This window comes from Danio rerio, chromosome 1 (genome assembly GCF_052040795.2).
Source record: "Danio rerio strain M-AB ecotype USA chromosome 1, GRCz13ab, whole genome shotgun sequence".
NCBI classification, from domain to species: domain Eukaryota; kingdom Metazoa; phylum Chordata; class Actinopteri; order Cypriniformes; family Danionidae; genus Danio; species Danio rerio.
Genome location: NC_141021.1, coordinates 49800001 through 49825064, shown reverse-complemented (window position 1 = coordinate 49825064; position 25064 = coordinate 49800001). Strand labels below are relative to the sequence as shown.

At 36.5% G+C, this 25064-nt stretch overlaps 1 protein-coding gene across 15 annotated transcripts in view; it reads right to left on the bottom strand.

The window, feature by feature from the left end:
* bcl9 (BCL9 transcription coactivator) overlaps positions 1-25064 on the bottom strand; it is a 181786-nt gene that overhangs the window by 19707 nt on the left and 137015 nt on the right. For 14 of the 15 annotated variants that reach the window (XM_087235577.1, XM_087235586.1, XM_087235582.1 and 11 more), the window contains one exon: positions 1520-1926. In XM_087235577.1, coding sequence (XP_087091703.1) covers positions 1520-1869 — 350 coding nt within the window. In that variant the 5' untranslated portion in view covers positions 1870-1926. 15 annotated transcript variants of the gene reach the window in all.

The following is a 25064-nucleotide window of genomic DNA, read 5'->3' as shown; positions in this document are numbered from 1 at the left end:
AACATTTCCAAACTAAAACAAGGTCTTTATTAGGGCTGCACAATATTGGTAAAATCCAGCATTGCGATATTTTGTTATTCTGCAATGTATATCACAATTTATTCAAGATGACTGGGATAGCTCTATTTAGAAGAAAATTATCATTTTAGATTGATTGGGATGCTTCTGTAAGGGAGGGTATCTGCAGAAAATCTAATAAACAAATGAAAAGCATAGATAAAAATGATAACGACAAAGTAACAATTGAAATAAACAGTGCTTTATCATTTTCTGAGTCTAATGCTGTGTTCACACAAGATGCAGATGAAGCATTTCGCGCGAATGACTGGAGCTGGAAAAACTGACCTTCAGTGGACATTTGCGTAACATTAACCAATCAGAAGCTTGCTCTTGCAAGGGCGTGATTATGACGTAGTGCCTGTTGTTGCTGTCCCGAGGGGAAATCCTCCAGCCAACACCAGACAAAAGTTCATCAAACTGGGCTTGGCTCAGTCGGAGGCACTACTGAAAGCCTGAACTCACTGAGCTGGGTGCACCTTTGAGGGCATCTAGTGAACTCAGACATGGTGCCGAATGAATTTACACTGTTTTTAGCTCTTTTAAAGCACATAAACAGAGCTACTCTCTTCAACGTTAGCCATTTAACAACTAAGTTAGTCACCGTAAAGATAGAAGCCTGCCCATGATGTGAATCCACGTATATTGTGAGGTGAATTTGACACGTCACTGAGGTGAATTTGACGTGCCAATAAAGCGAGTAAACTCAAAATGTTTATGCATCTATTTAAGTGTGAATTGCGCAATTTGTTTGCATGCCCATTTCTGATATGAGCACAGCTTAACAGTATACAGGTACCGCAATTGAATAATAATAATAATTTAATAAAATTATCCTTATTAGAGTCAATAATGTTGCAAAGGCCTCAAAAACACAGTCAAATGATAAATTATAATCAGATTTGGTACTGCAAATCCTGTGATGTGACTATTACGAATGATCACATTGCGATATCGATGCTGAAACGATGTATTGTGCATATCATTTTCAAAACACTTCGTTTCGTTGGTTAAAGATGGAAAAGTAGAGTAGACATCAAGCTCTACAATAACAAAACTTGAGCCTTTTAAAATCTATAAATCACAATTGTCTGATTTGGCACCTCTGCAATATTTTAAATACTTAAAGTATTTATAAATGATGGCCAAGCTGGTTCTTCAGAAATCATTCGATAATAAATATATAATAAAGATTGGAAGATTTATAATATTTAATAAAAAAAAACATAATACATCTGAACAAATACATCTATTTTAAAACGAAAGTGTTAAATGTATTTGCGGTCACTTTTTATTAATTAAATGCCTCTTTAATACATAAAAGTATTAATTAGTATCAAAAATCAATATTATCCACTTTTGAGATTGCATGTATCATGAGATATGTTTATATAAACTCAAATAATGCCTCCATTTATTTAAAAAAAGGAGAGTAAATGAAATGCATGAACCTCTGTCTCACCTCTGAGTGTTAGCCGATGGAGAGTTCCTCACTTTGGGGTTGCTGGAATGCATTGACGTCAGTCCCAGTGCGACAGAGGCAGGAGCAGTAGAGTGCTGGTGGGGACTGGGGGTGTGTGTGTGCGTGTGGGAGTGTGTGTGTGTAGCGGTGGGCGTAGCTTTGGCCCGGGTGCTCCGGGGCCCGGTATTGGGGGTTGCGACAGGGCTGCTGCAGTCCTGGCCCTCCTCTTGCCGTTCTTTGGCCCTCTCCTTCCTGCCTGAAGCGTTTCCTGTGGTTCCGGTTGCTGCGGTGTTTGCCGTGGCCGTCGCTGCTGCTGCTGCTGCTGGTCTCTCCTCCTGCACCTCCAGCATTCTCTGTGTGGGCTTGTCTGGAGTCTCCCCGAGGAGCCCTCACAGCCCCTGGCCACACTAGACACAAACAAACAAGCAGAGAATGCTTCATTTAGACCAGCATTGCAAGCAGATACTTTGCTTTTGTAGACTTCAATCAAAACGGCATTTCAAAATGTAAACATGGCAGTAGAATAAAAAAGAAGAGGAATGTAAAAGACATTCAGATGGCAAAATTATCAAAATCCAAACAGCTGGCAGCTTTCTAGAAAAAATAAAATGTCAAGAAATAATTTTATTTCCAGAAGAAAATAATATCCTAAATGTAACATTAAAAATAAAAAAATCTAATTTATCTACAACAAGAAATCAAACATATTTTAGAGGAGAAGATGATGAAGAAGAAAAAATAAAAGGAGAAAGGAAGAAGGAAGAAAAAAGAAAAACAAGAAAGAAGTAGAAGTAAAAGGAGGAAAAAATAAATAAGAAAGAGAAAAGATGAAGATGAGGAAGAAAAAGAAAGAAAAAAACAAGAAAGTAGAAGAGAAAGGGGGAAAAAGGAAGACGTAAGAAAAAAGGAAAGAAGAAAGAAAAGTGAGGAAGAAGAAATGATGACGAAAGAAGAAAAACAAAGAAGAAGAAAAAAGAAGGAACCAGGCAGGAATAATGGAGGTAGAAAGAAAGAAAGAAAGAAAGAAAGAAAGAAAGAAAGAAAGAGAGCAAAAAGGAAGAAAGGAGGAGAAAGAACAAAGGGGAAGTAAAAAAGAAACAAGAAACAAAGGAGGAAAAAAAAGAAAGATGAAAAAATGAAGACGGGAAGAAGGAAAGTAAGAAGAGGGAAGGAAGAAGAAAAACAAGAAAGAAGGAAGAAAGCAGGCAGAAATGAAGGAAACAAAGGAGGAGGAGGAAAAAACAAAGAAAAAAGGAGGAAGTAAAAAAACAAGAAAGAAAGAAGAAAAAAGAAGGAAGAAAGAAGACAGGAAGAAAGGAGGTAGAAAGAAGACATGGGATGGGAGGAAGAAGAAAAAACAAGAAGGGAGGAAGAAATAAGGAAGTAGTAGGAAAAAGAGGAAAATAAAAGGATGAAAAAAAGAAGAGAAAGAAAAACTAAAAAGTAGAAGAAAGAAGAAGAAGAAGAAGTAAAGCAGGCAGGAATGAAGGAGGAAGAAAGAAGAAAGAAGTAGAAAGAAGGAAAAAAGGAAGGAAGGAAGGAAGCAGAAGAAATAAAGAAAAAAGAAAGAAAGAAAGAAAGAAAGAAAGAAAGAAAGAAAGAAAGAAAGACACATTCAGGTGATGATCTAAATGAACCAATTCCTTTAAAAAATGTATCCATAAACATGGCAGCTTTCTAGATTATCTACATAAACAACGAGAAATCAACACTTATTTTAGAGCACAGCAACTAGAAAGAACTTTGTAATGGTTTACAGCAAGACAGCAAGTGTTGCAAGTGTTTACTTTTCCATGAAAGAGTCTAAATGTATGTCCATAAATCAATCAAATGAACACCATATGATAATACACACTAACTTTCAAAGTCAGGGGTAAGTATATCCTCACCAAACCTATAATATTCTGACATTACAACTGAAAATAATATTTAATTTTTTATAATTCAATTATGACGACCAGACTGAATTCTCTGCATCATCATTCCAGTTTTTAGAGTCACGTGCTCCTTCAGAAATCAGGCTGATTTGGGAAAACCATCATTTTTGATAAATATAAATTTCCAAAGAGCAGCATTTACTTAAAACTGAACACTGTAAAAGTATTTTCAAATGTCATTTTGGATGAGTTTGATCTTACAGACTGACCTCAAGCAGCTGCACTGATGCATGATGTAAGTCTACTTTTCCCTTTACACCGCCACACCTGCATTGACTCCTAAGAAACCAACTTCTAGTCACATGTTTACTTGTTTGTCCACCTGTGCAGACATGTTCCATGAGCACTGAATTACCTCAAGTGTCTACGAACATATACACCAAGAAAAACCACAGCCCGTTCCAAATACATTCAAAAATGAATGCCAAGAAAATACATAAAATATCACCAAAACACTGCGAAGTTCAAAAGGTGAGACAATATGAAGCTGTAAATCTGCCAGCAAGTGGCCGCCATCCAAAACCGACTGAAGTGTCAGACTGAAGGCCACCAAAAGAATCATTCCTTGAAAACAAGAAGTGGTGTAACATCTCGGATGGAGGCGTGTGAGAGACTGAAAACAGTTTGTTGGTGGATATTGTGGTCTGTGCCGCCACAGACTAAAAACACACTTTCAGTTGAGAATAATCAGGATTTAAAAGTGCCGTATGGAAGTTTCTGACTCTTCTAAAGCATAGAAATACCATAATATGTTTGCACAGGAATTCTGCAGGTTTCACAGAGTAAAACTTAAGACTTTAAGACATTTTAAGACCATTATGACTGAAATTTTAGACTCAAAGCGCTAAAGCCTAAGGAATTTTTTTTAAATGGCCCAGATGGAAAAGACTTTTATTTGCCCTATCAAAAAATGTTATATTATAATTGAATACATTTAATAATATATTAATAATTTAAAAATAAATATTTTAGATTCAAAACATTTTAAATAGTGTAAAAACAAGCAAGCTCTACTTGTATCCATACACGTTTTTCCATCATAAACTCTTTAAAATAAAAAAATAAAAAATGAACAAATGCTTTAAAAACTAAAATAAACTAAATCTACATAAAGAACCTTTAAAGAAATGCTATTTTAAGGAAAATAATTAAACCATTATGATAAATGGAAATAAAAATGCCCTTTTTAAATAAAAAGTTTAAAGGGCCATGAAACCCCCACGTTTCAGCAGGGTGTTTTCACACCTCTACTTTGGAAAAAGTCAGAAAAGTGGGCGTGTCCAGCTCTGTTTAGTGAGGAGTGTCGGAGGACCTAAAGTGGGATGGTGTGGGAGTGTCTATTTGGGCGCGCTGAGTTTAAGAGTCAAAACACACACACACGGGAGAAAGTGACTGTGTTTACATGGACATCTGTAGCCAAATTATTAAATGGTGGACTTTAACTGCAGTTTAGCGCTTTCATTCAGAGAATTCATTCATGTCCCTCGCGACAAACCAGATATTTGATTCGAGGAACTGCTCTAACCCTGTATTTTTCAAGCAATGTTTGATTAGGGTACAGCCGCATCTTTATTAAGAGAAGACTACAAGCGAATCTGGATCTCAGCGTTTGCAGATGAGAACAGCTCTCAGGTAAACAATGTTCCTCCTTAGACACGTAAGTTAAGTTATTGTTGTCGAGCGTCGCGTACACTGTTAATCCACACGTGACTCCAGCTGAGCTCTCACAGAGAGAAAATGAAAACAAAACTTAACTGCAGCAAACTATAAAAGCAACACTTCACGCTTGTTTTGCCAACACAACGTGGCGTCTCTGTCGTCTAAACACTGTGACAGTAATGAATATTAATGAAGTTGCACAATAGAGCGCGCTGATTGGTTTGAACCAAGCCTTACTCATGCATTAATGCATCACACTGTAAGAAGTAATAAGACACACTCTGGCACAGACGCCCAGTCTGCACGCTGGAATACAACGCTATTATGTCATGGCCATGAGGCACCTTCAAAAATATTTGTTTCAAACCGGAAGTACGAATTTGCTTGAAATAACGCAAAAACAACCAATTTACACTTTTTAGTGAAATATAGGTGTCCTAATAGTGTTTTTAGCAATGTGGCACACATATACGACTGTCAACAGCTCAAAAAATGTGTTTTGGTGTTTCGTGACCCTTTAAAGTTTTATTGAGATGGATTTTTGAGGATTGTATGGGTTCTGACCAGGCTGGGTAGCAACTTATGAACAAAGGAAACTTAAGACCTATTTAAAAAAAAGATTTAAGACCTACAACACAATAATTCAGTAAATTTAAGACTTTAAGGCCTAAAGTTTGGATTTTGAGATTTAAGACATTTTAAGACCCTGCAAAAACCCTGTTGCAGATAGAAGAAGACAGTCGTTCTGCTTTTGAAAATGTGCATTATGTGTAGGAATGTATGTTTTTGTTTTGTTCATAGAAACTCTGCCCTATGCCAGTTAACCCAATTATATTTCAACACCCTTGCATGGTTGTGTTGGTGGGAAACAGCATATTGTATTTGAGTGATGAAGTATATATAGCCGTGGCCAAAAATGCGTCTTCTGGAGGACACTAGCAGACTTGGAAGTCAGACGGTGATTCAGTGTTAGAAAAATCCAATGGAGTCAAATCCAATGGAGTCAAACTAGGGCCACATATACTTGCAAAATAAACTAAAGTTTTGCAGCAAAAATGAGCAAAAAATAATTAAATAAATGCAAAAAAAATGAAAATTAATATTTGAGAAATAAAAATAAAAAACTGCAAACGGAAAATTAAGTTGAGAAAAGAATAAAATACAATATTTGCAATAAAAAATATATAAAACTATATGCAAAACATTTTTTAGTTAACCGCGAGTTTGCAATCCTATAAAATATGTTTTGCAAATATATATTGTTTTTTTTTAATTACAAATATTTTAGGTTTTTTTGTTTGTTTGTTTGTTTGTTTGTTTTTGCACTGCTTGCTTTGCTGCTTTTTATTTCTCAAAGCTTAACTTTCCCTTAGCAGTTCTTAATTTTTGTTAGCAAAATGAATTTTTAATTCTCAAATTCATTTTCATTTTGCAATTTTTGGAGATTTGCGTTTATTTATTTTTTTGGCTCAATACTTCATATTTTGTTTGCAAAACTTTATTTTGCAAGTATATATGGCCCTAGAATGACTCGATAAAATCCACAATGCAGGTTTTATTAGCATATAATCTAAATATTTCAAAAGTAGACATTAGTTAAGCAGCTCACATTTTAAGGCTCGATTGTCAGGCACACTTGCCTGTTGGTGTCAATCTGACAACCTGCATTTGTGTGGAGTCATCGTCAGAAAAGTCAGGTAAGATAAACCCACCCCAATATTTTAAATTTGGACTGCAATACCTAATTTCATCAGAATTTAAGAACAGCACTGCATCTGAAAAATCACATCATTTCCTACTTTAGTGTGTAAAAATAGCACGTGAACTACAAAGTAGTGTCACGATACTGAAATTTCAGTACCAATCAGTGCTGACATTTTAAAACCCTAAATTTTAAATTCCTGCTAACACTTTAACAGCACTGATTTGCCATTTTGTTCACATGCTCAGAACAGAAATCACAGTGATTTGGTGGTGAAGGTCATCAGTTCACAAAACTTAGCGCTGTTTACTAAGTGAAAACACAAAAACACAGACACTGAAGCGTTTTAAAGCCGTGAATCACTCTGTGTTTGCACTCGCTAAACAACGATGAAGTGCGGTGAATTGATGATCTTCCCAGCCAATGAAAGTCATTTCTATTGACTTTGGCAAATCAGTTGAATTTAAGAAGCCTAAATGCTAGTAGAGCTGAGCGATATTGCAAAAAAAAAAATGATCAGGATATTATGCTTCATATCATTTGATATCGATAAATACAGAATTTTTTTAACAACAGATTTTAAGAATATTTAAGAAAATGTATTTAATCAACTTCTTTTAATTTACCAACATTACTAAGGCAAATGGTTTTAAAAGTCAAAAACTAAATTATTTTAACAATACATTTGATCTCTTTATAATAAAATAAACATAAGTTAAAGAGGTTCTTAAATCTGATTTAAAAAAAATCTAATAAAATGTAAAAAAATGTGTGCAATGGTAAAGGTAGATCAACATCTGTAAGATGTGAATAATAACAATAAATTAAACCTTAAGTTCTGTAAACAAAACAAATTATGATAATCATATCTGATCTGTCAAGTAAAGGAACCAGCCATCATTATTCAAAGACATACTGCAACATTACAAAATTGTGAAGTTAAATGACTATATTACCCTCTATGCTAAAAAATCTTTCAGATGGGGATCTAATGGCTGAGATGCACAAGAAAAACAAAAAGCCCGTGTTTGTCTGAGGTAATTAGTCTGCCGTTATTACTAAAATGTGCATATTCCATACAAAGTGTGAAGCAGAGTGATTTGTTCTAGCGCTTGCGTCATTTAGAAAACTTCAGATGTTTCACAACTAGGTGTATGTGAAAAATGTGCACGTGTTATGTGCATGTCGCGTGCGTCTCCATTGGTAATGACAAACTGACACCCTAAATTTACTGGCATTGCTTCCAATGCGTGCGCCCAGCAGACACATTTGAATAAAACTAGAACATTTCATACTGAAACTACACACCAAACTTTTTTTTTTTTATTATCGATTGACAATGGTGTACGGTCAGTAAATACCGACATCAATCTTTTCTCCCAGCCCTAGTTTAAATGTTACTGATTGGTAGGGACAGCGAAAATCAGCTGAGCCTGACATTTTTTCCTATTTCTGCAGAGAATTTTGTAGAAAATCTGCGGATTTATGTGAAATTATTTTGGGAGTATCATTACTATAACTTATCTTTTATTTACTGTTTACAATGCAAATCCAATTAGATCCACTTATTTGGTAAACAAAGCAAGTCTCTAATATAATATATTTACTAAAACGCAGAAAAAATATTTCACAAAGCTTATTGTAAATAAATCATATCAACATTTTAATATTACTAATATTAGACAACAATAATATCAGTGAAATGAATTTAAAAACTGAGTAAATATATAATTACACACATTTACACAAGACCTAGACTCAATGATGGACTAGAAATCTGCGGAAATCTGCGCACACAGATTCCGTGTGGGCTTAGTGATTGGTACAGAAATTGCAGTATTGTGACAACACTAGAACGGAGTAGCAAGTCCGAATTCATAGTATTCAAAATCAGTAGCCAAGAATGGACTACTTCTGGAGAGATTATAAAGTGCACACCCAATGGACACTTTTGTCCTATGACACCATGTGAGAAAATTTGAGAATGAGACTGAAGTTACACAATTGACATAGGTCGGAATTCCAAACCTAGCAATCCCACTGTTTAGAACCTACTTTTCTATTGCTCGTGAAGTAAGGTCAAACTCAAATGTAGCAACTATTTTGAATTTGCATTTTCAGATGCAGCTCAAGTTTCTGTTATAGGCATGTGATGATAACCAGTTCCAAGGTTTACCGCAGTTTGGAAAAGTCAAGGCTTATAAACAGTATCTCAAGCAAAAAATGACCTTCCACATTAAAAGCTACCATTAAAATTTTTTTAAATGTTTCATAAAATAAAATATATTGTGTTCAATGACGAAAAAAGTTAAAAAAGAACATATTATAAAGCAGCTTTGTCACTCGGGAGGAGCGTGGAGTAGAGCCGCTGCTCCTCCACATCGAGAGAAGTCAGCTGAGGTGGCTTGGGCATCTGTTTCGGATGCCTCCTGGACACCTACCTAGGGAGATGTTCCAGGCATGTCCCACTGGGAGGAGGCTCGGGGAAGACCCAGGACACGCTGGAGGGACTATGTCTCTCGGCTGGCCTGGGAATGCCTCAGGATCCCCCTGGAGGAACTGGAGGAATTGTCTGGGCTGAGGAAAGTCTGAGGTTGTCTCCTAAGACTGCTGCCCTCGCGACCTGACCTCAGAAAAGCGGTTGAAAATGATAAATAATGATGATACTTTAATCACAATACCTGACGCCACAATCTTTTATTTAAGGTTATCATACCGTCAGAATCTCATATAAAAGAAACTTCTATTGTTATGTGACTCAAAAGTACAACTGCAGATCAGAATGGTTTCTGAAGGATCATTCTGAAGGATCATTTATTTATAATATTATTAAAAAAAAAAAATAATAAACAGCATTTTTTGTAATAAAAGTTTTTTTTTCTTTACTTTCACAAAGCACAAGCGCGAAGGAAAAGTGAGAAGCGTGTAATATGCAACCATCAGAAACAGCTGAGGTTTAGTTGAATCTTGACAACTTGCCAAACACTCAACTAGCAGAAATCTGCAATATCACACAAAAGACGGAATGACTACATTTATTTTTCAGTGAGCACTTGTGCTTCAGTGTGTCAATGAGACGGCGTTAACATGTAGAGTCCTCTTGTCTGCAAGCAAACGCTATGCTTTCATAAGATACGAGAACCCTCTCTAAAAGCTGCAGTGTCAGGCTGCCTTGTCATCCAGAAAATATTCAGGACAGCTTCCAAAACACTCAGATGATGTAAGCATCTTGCATATTCCCTCCCGGCCTAATAGTGAGCTCTGAAAGACAGCACTAACTCAACCCAAAGACTCCATTTTGGGAATTTAATGTAACTGTACAACAAACTTGCGAAATATCATATAATCCGCAAGAAACTTGTTGTGTGTAACTTCTGCTGTCATGTGGGTGTTAACGAAAGACGCGCTAACAAGATGACGAACATGGTTGAGCGCTCAATGGTGCATGTGCAACGGTTTTAAATATGGATATTTTTCATTTATATTCCATGTGAGACACTTCTTCATTATGATTTGATGTGCTTTATTGGACTTGTTGAAGAGAAACACCCATATGTTTTTTTTTTTGTCAGATTAGATTTGCCTAAATGAAGAAAGTCACATACGCCTAGGAGGCCTTGAGGGTAGGGTTGTAACGATTCGCTCAACCCTATTGAATTTCTTTCACGATTTTGATTTCACAATTCAACGTTCTCATAATTTCTCACTTTTTATAGAGTCAGTTCCTCTCAGAGATAAATTCATGTAAACATCTTCTCCAATTGTATTGCAATTTGTTTGGCATCTCAACTGAGCTGAATTGTCACATATTTGAGTCAACTTTTAACCAGCTTGCATTTCATTGTTACATAAGGGTGTCTAAATTATGAGCTACCTGCATTTCTGAGTGAATTAACCTTTTAAAACAGTCACAACCTATTGGCAACCATTTTAAACACTTTTAGATGTTTATTCGCCCATTGTAGGCATAAACCAAACAAGATACCAGCACAAAAACATCCAACAAAATGTAAAAAGGAATTAGATATATTGATGTTAATATTGCACAACCCAAGACAAAACACTGATATTATCAGAATAAAACTTTAGAAAATTGCTCAAACAATTCACGACAACTTTTTCAGCCAAAAACAGGACCATTTATATGAGTTTTACCTGTTTGTTTACACAACATTTACATTTTTGCCACATAAAAACACGTATATCTAAAAAAACAGCTTAGAAATTGGACATTTTTTTAAAACATCACTGTTTTTGTATCAGTGTATCACTCGAATATGAGAGTCTGATAATATGAAATCTATGATAACGTACGTGTAGAGTGGTGTACATTTAAAGCAAGCGTTAAACAAAAACAAAACAATGGCAGAGTTTGTGGTAGTATTGCTGTTGCTCAAGTGTTTAGTGACATCAAGTACTGACCTGGCATACGTAATAAATAATTTTTGGCCATTTTCATAGATGCATGTAATAGAGATGCAACTATTTCACTATTAATCACGCTTTAATCCGTCTCAGTTAATTAATTGTATAGGTTTCTCAACACTGCATTTCTGCATGGAACACAACTGCTGCAACTAAACAAAAGTTATGCCAACTGTGCGCTAGTTTAAAGTTCCGAGCTTATACACCAAGGCTAATACACACGCTGGATTAAAGGCTGATTTTAACTATGGCTGAGACTACTAAGGGCTGTTCACATATCCTGTTTTTTGCATGCACATTTTAGTTATTTCCAATGGAGGTGCACGATTTGAGCGGGTATATTGGCAGTAACGTGAAAAGCTCACGCTTTCCAGGCGCACCTAGTTTTTTAAAAATCCTACCAGCGTACTGCGAGTCAACAAGAACTGACCAGTCAGCTTCATACTTTGTATGGAATATCCACAGTTCTACTCCAAAGAGAACCAAATACAAACTGAAAAATACCAAACAATTTTGTAATATAGTTTATCAAATGTGACCTACAGACATAGGTTCAGATTTTCTAAAATAGTAGTGTTTGGAAATTAATGAATGCACAATAATTAAGATAACTGTGTTTGTCAATCATTTCGAAAATATGTCATCTAAATATGAAACTTTTTGATTTTAATCAAGGAAAAAAATGAGCAATTCTAGCATTATGGATGAGACATTTGCACTAAAAACTTTAAACTCTTATAAATCTTACAGAGAAAGTACATGTTAACATTATATCGAAATATCAGCTTAAATTTTCCAAAACTACTAACAACCGAGTTGAAGGATCAGAAAAATATCAATCTGTGAACATTTTTTAGATTTTAAATGAGGAAAATAAACATGCGTTATGGATGTGACCAAAAAAAGACGAGTTTACCCTGCGAGTTTACAGTAGACAACATACTTTGTAGAAATTCTGTGAATTAAAATGCACAACCCAAAAGAAACAATGTTAATTGAAAGGATAAAAGTCGGCTCGCTACAGAACAAAAATTATTATTTTATTTTATTTAACATTTTAGCATTAATGAGAGAAGAGCTTGGTTACGGATGTAACGCCTCTTCGTTATGGATGACACGCATGTGTGACTTTAATAAATCAGATATGATTGTTTAAAAACTTTGACAGAAACATTTTAAAGTATTTTTACAGTACTGTAAAATACAAGCCTACACAACAAGCCTAGAAAAGGTTTCACTATTTTGGTGAAAACTTTATTTTTTTCATGGAATTGCTCAAAAGCCTTAAGCTGAAACTTTCATTTCTAAATTATTTGCTAAATGTAAAGTACGAAACATTCTTAAATTAAACCAATTATTATATTTGTGTCCGTTTTTAATCCATTGAATGCATCTATGCTGACTGAAAGTATTAATGTGTGCATTCGGAATGGAAAACTCCCTAGCACAGCACAGAGTTCTGTTAAATATCCCAATAAAACAAACACAGAACGAGAAATGAACACGTCAGATGAGGCAGCCATTTCTTTTTTTTTTTCTTTTGGGTCATTTAAAGCATGGTTTCCTTGCATGGCCCCACTTTCTCTCCTCCTGAAGCCACACTTGCATTCTGACATTCTCAAATTTCAGCGTTTGCAGTGTGAGAGGCCGGTGTGCTGTGCTCTAATGGCATTCAGCATGGCCGTCGAGCCTTCGCCAGCCCGGCCGCCACAGACATTTCTCTTCATGCACGCACACCCACCAACACCGTTGCCAAGGCAACCTTGACCGACGGGCCCTGGATCTACAACAGCCTCAAAAAAAAAAAAAAAAAAAAAAAAAACACACACACACACCAACCAATCTGGAGGAAGACTTAGAACGCATTGTAGAGATGGATACTTCCACACATAGTTCAACTCCATTTCTCTAGAGTTTGAAGAAACACAGCTTCAACTGGCATCAAGAAAAGTTTAGACACATTTCAGATTTCAAACTTCTTTTTTTATTACTTATAAAATATTATTTTTTAATCATGTTATTTATAAAAAATATGCTTATTTTTTAAATGTTATGAGATATTACTTATAAATGTAAATGTTGAGTTCGGAAAAGTCCATGTAGCATTAGAGAAACCAGGAAGTCTTCAACATTTGCGAAGAGTATGCATGTTGTGCATACAAGCTCAGATTTTTTCCACTTCCTTCTCAGAAATGGACAAACATTCCAGAATGCTCTTACACTTCCTGTTCAGCCTTGAGTAAATGGAAATAAGATGGAGGTTCTAAAAAAAAAAAAAAAAAAAAACAGAGCCAATGCGAAAAACTGTAACATTACACATTTAGTATAATGGAGTTAATGGTTATAATGTTTAAAATATAAATATATTTTTATAATTCTTTAGTGAAAATGTTTTAAAATCAAGATAAAATCTGGAAAAAAAAGAAAGTCATTTAAAAGTACAGTCTTCTAAATAATGCTAACTAAAAGCAACAAGCCTATTAAAAGTATCTAAATTCCAGCATTCATACTAGGGCTACATGATGTTGGAAAAAACTTATATTGCAACTTTTTTTCTGTGATATATATTGCAATACAAATGCAGTTTTTACAAGTTTGTTTGAATAAGTTTGTTGGGTCTGTGCTTGAATAAGTACAGAAATTGAATAGTCACAATGCTAAACAAATATGTTTATTTATTTATATATTATTTTTTTGTTTTTGCTTGGTGTCATTTCTAATCCAAAAATATTGTTTTGCTTTCATGAGAAAGAAGTGAAAATTAAGAGTTTTTCCTTAAAAACAAGCAAAACTGTCTGCCAATGGGGTAAGTAAAATAATTTTGTTTTCAGTTTAAATTCAGTCAAATTCCGCATTGTAATTAAACAATGAAATCTTTGGTACACTTACCATCATTATACTTTATGCACCCACATTTTTAAAATTCTTTTGAAATCCGCAATCAAAGGGCATAAAAACACTTTACAAAAAATAAACCTTTACTCTATTATGCACTAAAAAAAGTCATTAGTAGGTCCAAACAAAATCTATACGCACAGAAATACGCAGATTGTAGCTTATCATTGAGTCTATTTACTTGTGTAAATGTGTGTATATTTTTATTTATTCGGTTTTTAAATTAATTTCACTAATAATATTGTGATATAATAATAGTAAAAATATAGTAATATGAAAATGTTCAAGTGATTTATTTACAATACATATTTTCTGTCTTTTAGTATCTATTAGAGACTTGAAGTATTTACCAAATAAGTGGATCTAATTGGATTTGCATTGTAAATATTTTACTTTTTTTTAAGTTAAAAATGTAGGTTTTTAGTTATGATACTCCTAAAATCATTCCTCATAAATCTGCTTTTTTTTTTTTTTTTTTTTTTTTTTTACAAAATTCTATGCAGAAATAGCAAAAATTGTCCGCAAAATAAGTCTGGCCCTAATCATTAATTACTTAAAGTGAGAAAAACCATTGCCTTAAAAGAAAGTTGACTTTCCTTAATAATAAAGCAAGTAAACCTGTTGTAACTTGGAACTGGTAAGCCTGGTTTATACTTCTGCGTCAAGTGACCAGCGTGACCCACGGCGCATACAACGCGCGCAGCTGTGCATTTATACTTCTGCGCGCTGTCTCTGTTGGTCTGAATTAACACTTCCGAAACGCTAGTTGGCAGTGAGGTGTAAATGGAGTTTCTTCTCTGCTTTTTTGCTTTTCCTAAACACTTGCTGGATGTACAAGTGGCTCAAACTCGCTCATTTTGAGGCAGGAACCGGCGAACATGCAACACCTTTAACTATGAGGTAAACACAAAACAAAACTTTCCATCAGGAGCTCCTTCACGGGACTCCACACTTGTAAACAATCGCTCCATTGGGCTCGCGTCCAGCTCGCGCCATTCACGCAGCTCTCGGTCCCGCTCAGACTCGTCAGCGCTACTATGCCGACCAATCACAGCGCTTGCGCTACGCGTCATTGCGACGTTTAGTTAAAATTTTTGAGAGGTGAACGTCAGCAACGCCGACGGCCACAGCGAAGGGCTGTGCGTCTGCGCCGTAGCAAATGCCAGTGTTTAACGCAGAAGTATAAATCAGCCTTTAGGTTAACCTTATCTAAATAAATCTGCAAATTCTTTTAAGTCAAATAATCTCTTTTTGCTGTGTGGTTAAACTTCACATTGCATTTCCCGCAAATCCTGTGACTATTGCAGATGTGCACAATGCCATATCACAATATATTGCGCAGCCCTAATTCAAACTTATTCACTCAGATTCTTTCAATCACGTTAAAACTACAGCAAGCATTGTTGGTTTTACACCATGATTAACAAAACAAAAATGTGTAGAAGAAAGATGTAAACAGAGACTGAGCAAAAAAGATTCAACAGCAAGCAAGGGAGCTCCATCTGTACTGCTCAGTGCTACACAAGCAGATCAAGTCTTTTCACTGTATATTTCTCCGATCCATTACCTCCAAACCAGCACAGCAGTATCAAGGCTACACAGAAAGGCACTCGGGATGCATCCGGCCACCGGTACGGCTACAGGGCATCATCAGGAACACAAACAGGCAAATAGAGAAATAGCAGGAGGTGCATAACACACACTCGCATACACAGAGACAGTAGAGCTGGACGCCACAATGCCGTGAGGCTTAAACGACTATATGAACTGTGTAATGGGCTGTTTACGGCAGAGGTCCTGCCACCCTTATTCAGTTAAAGCAAAGCTTCCTTAACTCCATTTCCATTTTGCATGGCTCAAGGGCTGCATACTCCCACTTATAAATCATAAAGAGACTGTGCATGCGTGTAGGAGACGTGTGGGCCCGAACACACTCGCGTGCGGCATCATGGTGAAAAGGATTTCTCAGATTTTTCCTCACACAGACAAAAAAAGAGCTGCTATAACCTTGAAAGCCGTTGCCGTTGGGTTGAAATATATAAATAAATAAATAGTCGTTAAAGGCTAGCTGTGGTTTTTGCATCCAAATCCTCATCGTTACTAATATCGACGGCATATGAAATTGGTATTAGATGTTGGTATAGATGTAGCTTCTGTTAATATAATAACGACGGCTAAAGAGACGGCCAGTACAATTTACTGCTGGATACGGCAGCCAGAACAAACAGTCGACATAAAATCCATCAATCTGAAGCGAGTTGGAGGATTATGGAGAAATGTTTTCATTCCGTATAAAAAGGCTAGACACATGCAAATGCCATTAAGAGCGTACAAGTGATCAATAGGAAATAAATCTACACTGACCGTCCGTTTTTGGCCAACTGCCTGTGGTGACAAAGACACAAACAAGCAGATCGGCCTGTCAATTGTAGATTATCGACTAGCTGCAATGCTGTCGCAGACTGACTAGCCGTCCAGACGTTCATTCTTCTGGCAGATGCTCCCATACAAAAGCATAGCAGTGAATTCAACCTATACACTGAGCTGCATGAATGGAACTCATGACCTCCAGTGCCAGACTCCAGATGCAGTTATGTTTCAATGTAAAGACACCTCTCAGAATACTACATTGAAGTGTGCTTAAGTTGTATAATCACTTTTTGGTTCCTGGCAGATGAAGGTCTACACAAATGTGCAAACAAAAAAGGAAAATCAGTAAAACACTAAAATAATAATCCATTATGTAATATGCTAAGTAAAGGGAAAATACATGTACTAGTCTTAAAGCTTTAGCTATTTTTAAAATTAGGGATGCACGATATATCTGCAGACATATCGTTATCAGCTGATAAAGGCTTTTTTTAATATTATCGTTATCGGCTCGATATCAAAATTAGGCTGATATCTTTAAGCCGATAGATTACGTGCTGTTTCATGGAGAGATTTTACATTCTGAAATGTAACAGTTTTAAAAACTAAATTCTAATAACTAAATTATATTTCTTTTGATAAGATGACAGTGCATAATATTTTTCTGACCATTTTAACAGATACTAGTATTCAGTTTAAATCGCAATTGAAAGGCTTAGCTAAGTTAAATAGTTTTACTAGACACGTTAAGTTAATTATTCAACAAAGCAACAGTGGTTTGATCTGTAGCAAAAAAAAAAAAAAAAAAAAAAAAAACAGCTTTCATTCCTGACAAACTCAAAGAAATAAAGCTTTCTCCAGAAGAAACTGTGAATACTTCCTTGCTCTACTACACATCTCTTGGGAAATATTTGAAAAATAATTACAATTTCACACAACGGTGAATAATTTTGCCTTCAACTGTACACACATTATATGCCAACTGTACATGTACACACACATCAAAAATAAATGTGAATGTTTAAAATAAAAATGTTGCCTTGGTAACTGAATGAAATTAACATCTGTTGAAGCGTTCGAATAACTAAGAAAATATTTAAAAACAGACAACAAATCTAAAAAATAAATAAATAAATAAATTAAAACCAGCTACAGTAATGCAAGTTATCTAATAATTACTCATAATCATAAGTAAAACCACCTACAAAAATATCAATAGCATTTGCATTAAATCTGTTTTTAAATCAAGTCCATAGTTCCAAGTCAGGAATAGAATCAAGAACTGAATCCAATAAAGCAGCAGTCCTCAGTCACTCAAATTGGTACCAGACCGCACGAGAAATCATGAATCATTTCCATTTTATATATTATCTGACCCTGAAAGATCTTTTATTTTGAAAAGTCTTTTATTTTGAAAAATGACAATTCTCCCACTTGCATCTCACTTGAGCGCCCAAATTTAACCCACAAGCAACAAAAGGAGTAAGAAACTGACATGTTTGGAAAGTTTCTTTGCTAAGGGGAAAAGGTCAAGTGAAGAACCCGCGAACTGCCAAGGATTGGATCCGCAACGCTACAGGTTAATCCAGCATGTCTGTACAAAAAGATCAACTGCTGAGGATTGCAATTGACGGCGGCCTTTTAGAGGCCGTTCGCATATCGCATCTTTTCTAGAGTTTGCGCAAGTTTGTTAGTGGAGGTGCGTGGCTTGCTCACGCTGCCCAGACCCACCCCGCTGAATAAATGCCGCAAGCACAATGCAAATCACATGACAAGAACTGACCAATCAGCTTCATACTTTGTATGGAAGATGCTAATTTTGTTAGAATAATTACCCCAGACAAACACAGAACACCCAAACGCTGCAGTGCTTTGTTATTTTCTCCATAAATAAAACTTGTATCAGAGTGACAGTAATGTCTTGTCAGTCTTTCATCCTCTGATGATGGTCAATGATGCTTGATGGTCGCGTCTAACAACCTTCGATTCCACCGCCCCGCACCCCACCCCTAGTCCGCGGTAAAATTGTCGAGTGTTGACCGGTCTGTGGTGATAATCACTGATATAGAGTACTAAGCGTTAAAATGTAGCAACACTTAATTCAGTGATATTAGTATTGTAGTAGGTGAGCTTCAGAATAAAACCCTACAATGAATGTCATTTTAGTTTAATTGTTTTATAAATGTATAGCTTGACTGACTATTTTACTCTCTGATGCAAAACTCAAACTCAATGCAAACTCGAGGCTAATGTCGCAGTCACACTTAAGTTTGAACTTGCGAAATTCTGTGGGACAGTGCTGTGAAAAAACATGTTTTGATCTTCAATTGGCCTCACATGATGCAATTTCAAAGGTCAGAGATCACCAAGCTCAAGCTTTCAATTACAGCAAACTGATCTGTTGCACTCGCATGCATATGAATGGAAGTCTATGGGGCAAAAAGAGCAGAGTGACCACGGCTTAATGTGGAAATAACAGGATTCTTTACGTGATAACTGGTTATGATATGGCTTTACACCACAATACTGATGCAGAGATGTACAGAAACAGGCCCACCATAAACACAGCGTGCTCATGAACTGCTAAGTGACTTCATGTAATTAGTCCATTTATCAGTCAGAAGGAGCCCGTCCCGCACCTGCAGACGTTTCTTCCTGCAGAGATGTGCTTCAACACCTGACTTTAATTTACTAGTCATTTATAAGACCCTGATTAGCTCTTTCAGGTGTGTGTTTAATTACGGCCACAGCTCAGGTCTGCAGGAAAGCAGATCTCCAGTAGCAAGACCAACACCTCTGATCTGATCGGTTCTGCACATGTGATCAAAGCCATATTTAAAGCATCTCATTTAAATATAAAGGTGGGTCAAACACAGCTAGTAGTGATGTTAAACAGGTACTGGTTTCTAATTAATAGATTAAGAACAGTCGGACAGAGCAAAAAAGATAAAGAGAAAGAAAAAAAAATAAATTAAGAAAAAGAAAGCATGGACAGACAGGCAGACAGACAGATAGAAAGATGGAAAGAAATAAAGAGACAGATGGACGGTCAGAAAGAGACAGACAAAAAAATATATATACGAATCAATAGAGACGGAAAGACAAGAAAGAATGAAAAAAATGAAAGGATGAAGAGATGATGAACAGACAGACAAGAAAGAGACAGATGGACAGACGGATAAATAGAACAAGAGATGTGCAGACAGAAAGAAAGAGAGACAGACGGACAGTCAAAGAGACTGAAGGAAAGACAAAAATATCTGGCGGACTGATAGAGACAGACAAACAGACAGAAAAGGAGATGTACAAAGACAGACAGACAAAAGTGACAAACAGAAAGAAAACGGGACAGACAAACAAATAGAAAAAGCAAGACAGACGAGCAAAGACAGACAGAAAACAAGAGATGGAAAAAAAGACAAACCAATTGACAGACAAACGGACAGATAGACAAACAGAGACAGATGGACAGACATAAAAAAGACAGACCAATAGAAAGAGAGACAAAAGACAGACAAAAAGAGACAGACAGAAAAAGAGACAAACAGACAGATGGAACAACAGTTAAATAAAACAGACAGACAGACAGACAGACAGAGACAAAAACAGACAGAAAGAAAAACAGATGAGACAGATGGACAGCCAAAAAGAAAGTCAAACAGAGTAAGACAAACACAAACAGACAGATAAACAGAAAAAGAGACAGACAAGCAGAAAACGAGAGATGGACAAAGAAAGACATGACAGATTGACAGACAAAAAAAACTGACTGACCAATAGAAAGACGGACAAAAAAAAACAGACCAATATAAAGAAAGACAAGACAGAAAGACATATACAGACAGAAAGGGAAACAGATGGAAAGACAAAAAAACTGACAAACAGAAAGAAAATGAGATGGCCATACAAAGACAGACAGAAAAAGAAAAAAAAGAGTGAGATGAACTGACAGACAGACAAAGAGACAGACAACAAAGAGACAGAAAGAAAAGAGACAGACAGAAAGAAAGAGACAGAAAGACGGACAAACAGACAAAGCAAGATATTAACTGATAGAAAGAGGCAGAGAGAGAAGTAACACTTACTAGTCTTGCTGTAAAAGAACAAGTCAAACTAATTTAATGGCGCGTCTCTCAGTTAAATCAATCTGTATTTTAATTAGTATTAAATAAATCCTTATTAAATGATTTACACCGAATTACCGTTCAGTGAGTGCTGCTTATGATGATTTCAGTTTAACTGGTGCTTGAAGGCCGTGTTGCAATGTTTTAATTAACCTGAAAAAAAGGATACATTTCACTTTCGAAATATGAACGTGTTAATTGTAACACGAGTCTAGATGGTTAAATTAGTCTTACAGAAAAGAGGATTCCCTGATCCTAAAACAGCAGTATTAGCTGAAAGTCAATCTACTGGGGATAGTTAGTGCATTTAGATCCATTTCTGTCTTTTCACACCTGTAGTGTGGTTTGCTTAAAGGCTGGTTTATTTTTCTGCATGGAGTGATCGGCGTGATCCACTGTGCCTGCCTTGTACGTAGTCGTGCATTTATACTTCTTGTGTGCTGTTTGTGTTGCTCTGCAATAACACTTTAGAAATGCTAACTGGCAGCAGGTTATGCTCCTATGTGTCGAGTTTCTTCACGGGTGTTTTGTTTTTTCTGAACGCTACCTTTAATGTATAAGTAGCTGAAACTCACTCATTCTGAGGCGGGAGCCGGCGGACATGCAACAACATTAATAATAAGATAAACACAAACAAAAGTTTACATCTGGAGCTCCTTCAGGGGACTCGACACTTGTAAACACTCGATCCAACGGGTTCACACGGCTCTCATTCTTGCTCACACTTGTCACTGATACCAAACTGACCAATCACAGAGCTTGCGCCACACGTTGCTGTGACGTGTAATTGCATTTTTGAGAGGTGCGCATCAGCGTCGGCGTCAGCCTTAGCAAGGGCTATGCAACTGCACGAAGGCTGCGCCGGACCATGATGTAGAAGTATAAATCAGCCTTGTAGCTACCCATCGGTTAATAAAACAGTAGACGCTTCCCAAATACTGATGTCCATGAGTTTCATCTGTTGAACACCATGAAAGCTATAAAGATAAACAAAGCAAATGTTTCACACGAACACAATCAAAAGGACATCAAAATAAACAAACAATATACAAACAATGTTTTGTTTACCATGTTGGCCTGATAACTAGCAGTAGAATAATCAGGAGCATTTAAAATGTGTCTGCATTGAGATCTCACTATGCGGTCTGTGACAACTCTTGCACTGTGAAAATCAAATCAAAGAGAATCACATGACCTCCAACTCAAGCCAATCAGAAACAAGGAAATTTGTAACATCAACATACACCAATACACATTCAAAAAATGACAAAAAATAAACAAAAAACAAGCTGACAGATCAGCGTCAGCTACGAGCGTTAAGGTACGCTGACGTGCACCTCTCAAAAAAATGGAACATGTTACAATAGTGCATAGCGCAAGCTCTGTGATTGGTCGGCTTTTTAGTCAGTGTAGGCCAGACCAAGAGCTGCATAAATCAGTTGAAGCAAGTGTTTACAAATGTCGAATCCCAGAGTAGCTCTAGATGGAAAGTTTTGGTTTGACCTTATGATTAAAGTTGTTGCATGTCCACCGGTTCCCGCCTCAGAATGAGCCAATTTTAGCTACTTGTACATTAAAGTAGTGTTCAGAAAAAATAAAACACCCACGAAGAAACTCGACACAGAGAAACATAAAAACCTGCTGCCAACTACAGTTTCAGAAGTGTTATAGCAGAGCAACACAAACAGCATGCAAAAGTATAAATGCAAGACTACACGCAAAGAAGGTGCCGTGGGTCATGCCGATCATTCAATGCAGAAGTATAAACCAGCCTTTTGTATGGACGAAAAAAATTTAAATGTATATACTTCGTTCTGGTCTGCTTTGCAATTAGGCCCCGTTTAAACTGCCAGTTAAATGTGACCCAATTTTTTTGCTCAGAATCGGTTTCAGGCCTCCTTTATATGTGGAAATAAATCAGATATATATCGGGTATTTGACAATACGACTGCCATGTAAACAGGCAGATCGGATTTATTGAGGCATTCCGTTCTGTATATCATTAAACTTGCGACAATGTGGTGCTTCTCTGCGATTCAATGACGTAGAAGGAAGAGCGTGTGTGGAGATGCCAACGCGGTAAACAACATCAGAGGAAACACAGAGGAGGAAATTGATCAGTCGCCACAATTTGCTCCCACCAGGCCTGAGATCTCTCTCGTACCCACAAATGCCTCTGAATGGTGGAGGATATCATAAAGCATATAAACCATAAGCGCAAGCTGCGATGACGGCCCTTTCCCACCTCCTTCACCTCAAGATCATTTTAAAGCTGGGCAAACTCAGTGTTGTAACTTTTGCCTATTGTCGCTATTAATACACGCACTGTGGGCTACACATAGAATAACTTTATTCTCTCCAACACCAGTGCGCACACAGGCAAAGGCTGCATCTTTAACTACACACACATCAGGGCCATACCATACCATAAACTGCGTGGGAGTAAATCTGGACAAAACCATTCACTCCTTATATTACACTTTGTATATTTTGCAGAGCTAAAAACAAGACAATTTCTTCCACGTGGCTAGTGTGGCGCAGATGCTATAACCTGCCTTTATGAATGCGCGACATCGTAATTTTTATGGCAAGTGTAAACGCATAAATTGGATATGGGTCACAATTAAAACAACGTGTAAACAGACAGGCAAACAAATCAGATATAGGTAACACATGGGAATTGGGCATCAAGACCTGATAGTGTAAATGGGGCCTTAGGCTGTCATTTAAAAGGAATCAAAACAGATATGCAAATTCACCCATCACATACAAATAAAGGTCTGCTTCAAAAAGACCAAACCCTGTATTTTCACCTTCATCTTCCTAGCATCTATCCGAGCTCCTTGAGAGGAAGCACTACATGATCTAGCAGATCAGACTGAAAAATGGCCCAAGCGCACAATATCTACGTGTCATAATTCTACATGAGCCTCCATGCCTAATAGACAACGTGAAGGTCAACTTTGATAACCTCTTTGACGCAAAAATGTCAAAAGCAGAAATTCCTGACCAAGCCTTTTAAACAGCATTTTACAAATTTAAGGCTGCCCTCATGACAGAATCTCCTGGTCTACTAGTAGTCATTCATATTAAGCAATTAGACTGATTAAACGTTCATTAATAAACAATTTAAATCATAATAATGAGTTTTTAATTACCTACACAGCCTGATAAGCAACCAAGCATACACACAAAGCTTGCCACAGCACACCGGCAGAAAAAAAAACACGATTGAGGGACAACCCATAAGAGGGGAAAACCCCCATTAAACATTTTAATAACAGACTAATAAGCTAGTGTTTTCCTCACTTGTCGTCTTAAGAGATGATTTAGGAGACACCATACTTGATCGTCATCTCCCCTATAGTTGATGAACATGCATTAAGGATAAACCAAATTATCTGCCACTACATATTATCCTTTAAAAATAAGCCCGGAAAAAAAAGGCTACACTGTGGCTTTCACGCCAGACGTGGAAAGTACTGCGCTATGAAACCCATTCATTTCAATGGATTACACAATAAGAGGGCATATTGCTGCTGCGCTGACCAGTGCTCAAGAGCAGCTAAAGATAATAATATTTTACTGTTAACAAAATGTGGTTATTTTATTTGTTTTGTCGTCATTTCAGTAAGTCTTCAACAAGTTGAAATATGTACGACTATTAGGGCATCTGTAAGATCAATGATAAAAGAGTAACCTACTATAAAACATAGGATTCGAGCGCAACAGCGCCTCCATCTGTCAAGTAATGAACACAGTGATACCATTTAGCTTCGAAACAGTGCATATTAGTGGATGGGTATCGAGATAAATAAATAAATAAATCAGCCTGTAAGGGACAAATAAAAGCGGGTAGCTCTACCACAAATTAATCATATTAACTAACGTGTACAGAATTTGTACCTAAAACAAACTACTGAAACAGTATCTAAAGGTGCTTTACAGATTCAGTTCAAGTCTGGTGAGCAAGAGTTCATGTTTCTGAACTTAAACTACCCTACTGTTCCTCAAACTACTCCTAGAGCTTTACTGCCTAGTCGAAACGGTCCACCTGTGCGAATGAAGGTCATGAACAATGGCTGCAATGATCAGCACATATCTTGAGCCGGTCAAGGATGTCTGCAAAAGCACAAGTGGTCCAAAAATATCTCAACTCAACAAACCCAAACGTCTCACTGACACCTCAACTGACTTAAACAGCTGCCAGGTGTGCAATAATATAACACAATATCCTGAAACCATGCGCCTTAAATTACTTGGGTTGTAATTTTTAAATAAAAAATAAATAAAATGTTTAAATATAATAGAATATTCTGAAAAAATAACAATAATAAAACTGTAGCTGCATTTAAGTTTGCTGCTATATCAGCTTCATTGGCTGAAAAAAATGGAAAAATATATTATATAATTAACAAGTTAACAAGATAAAT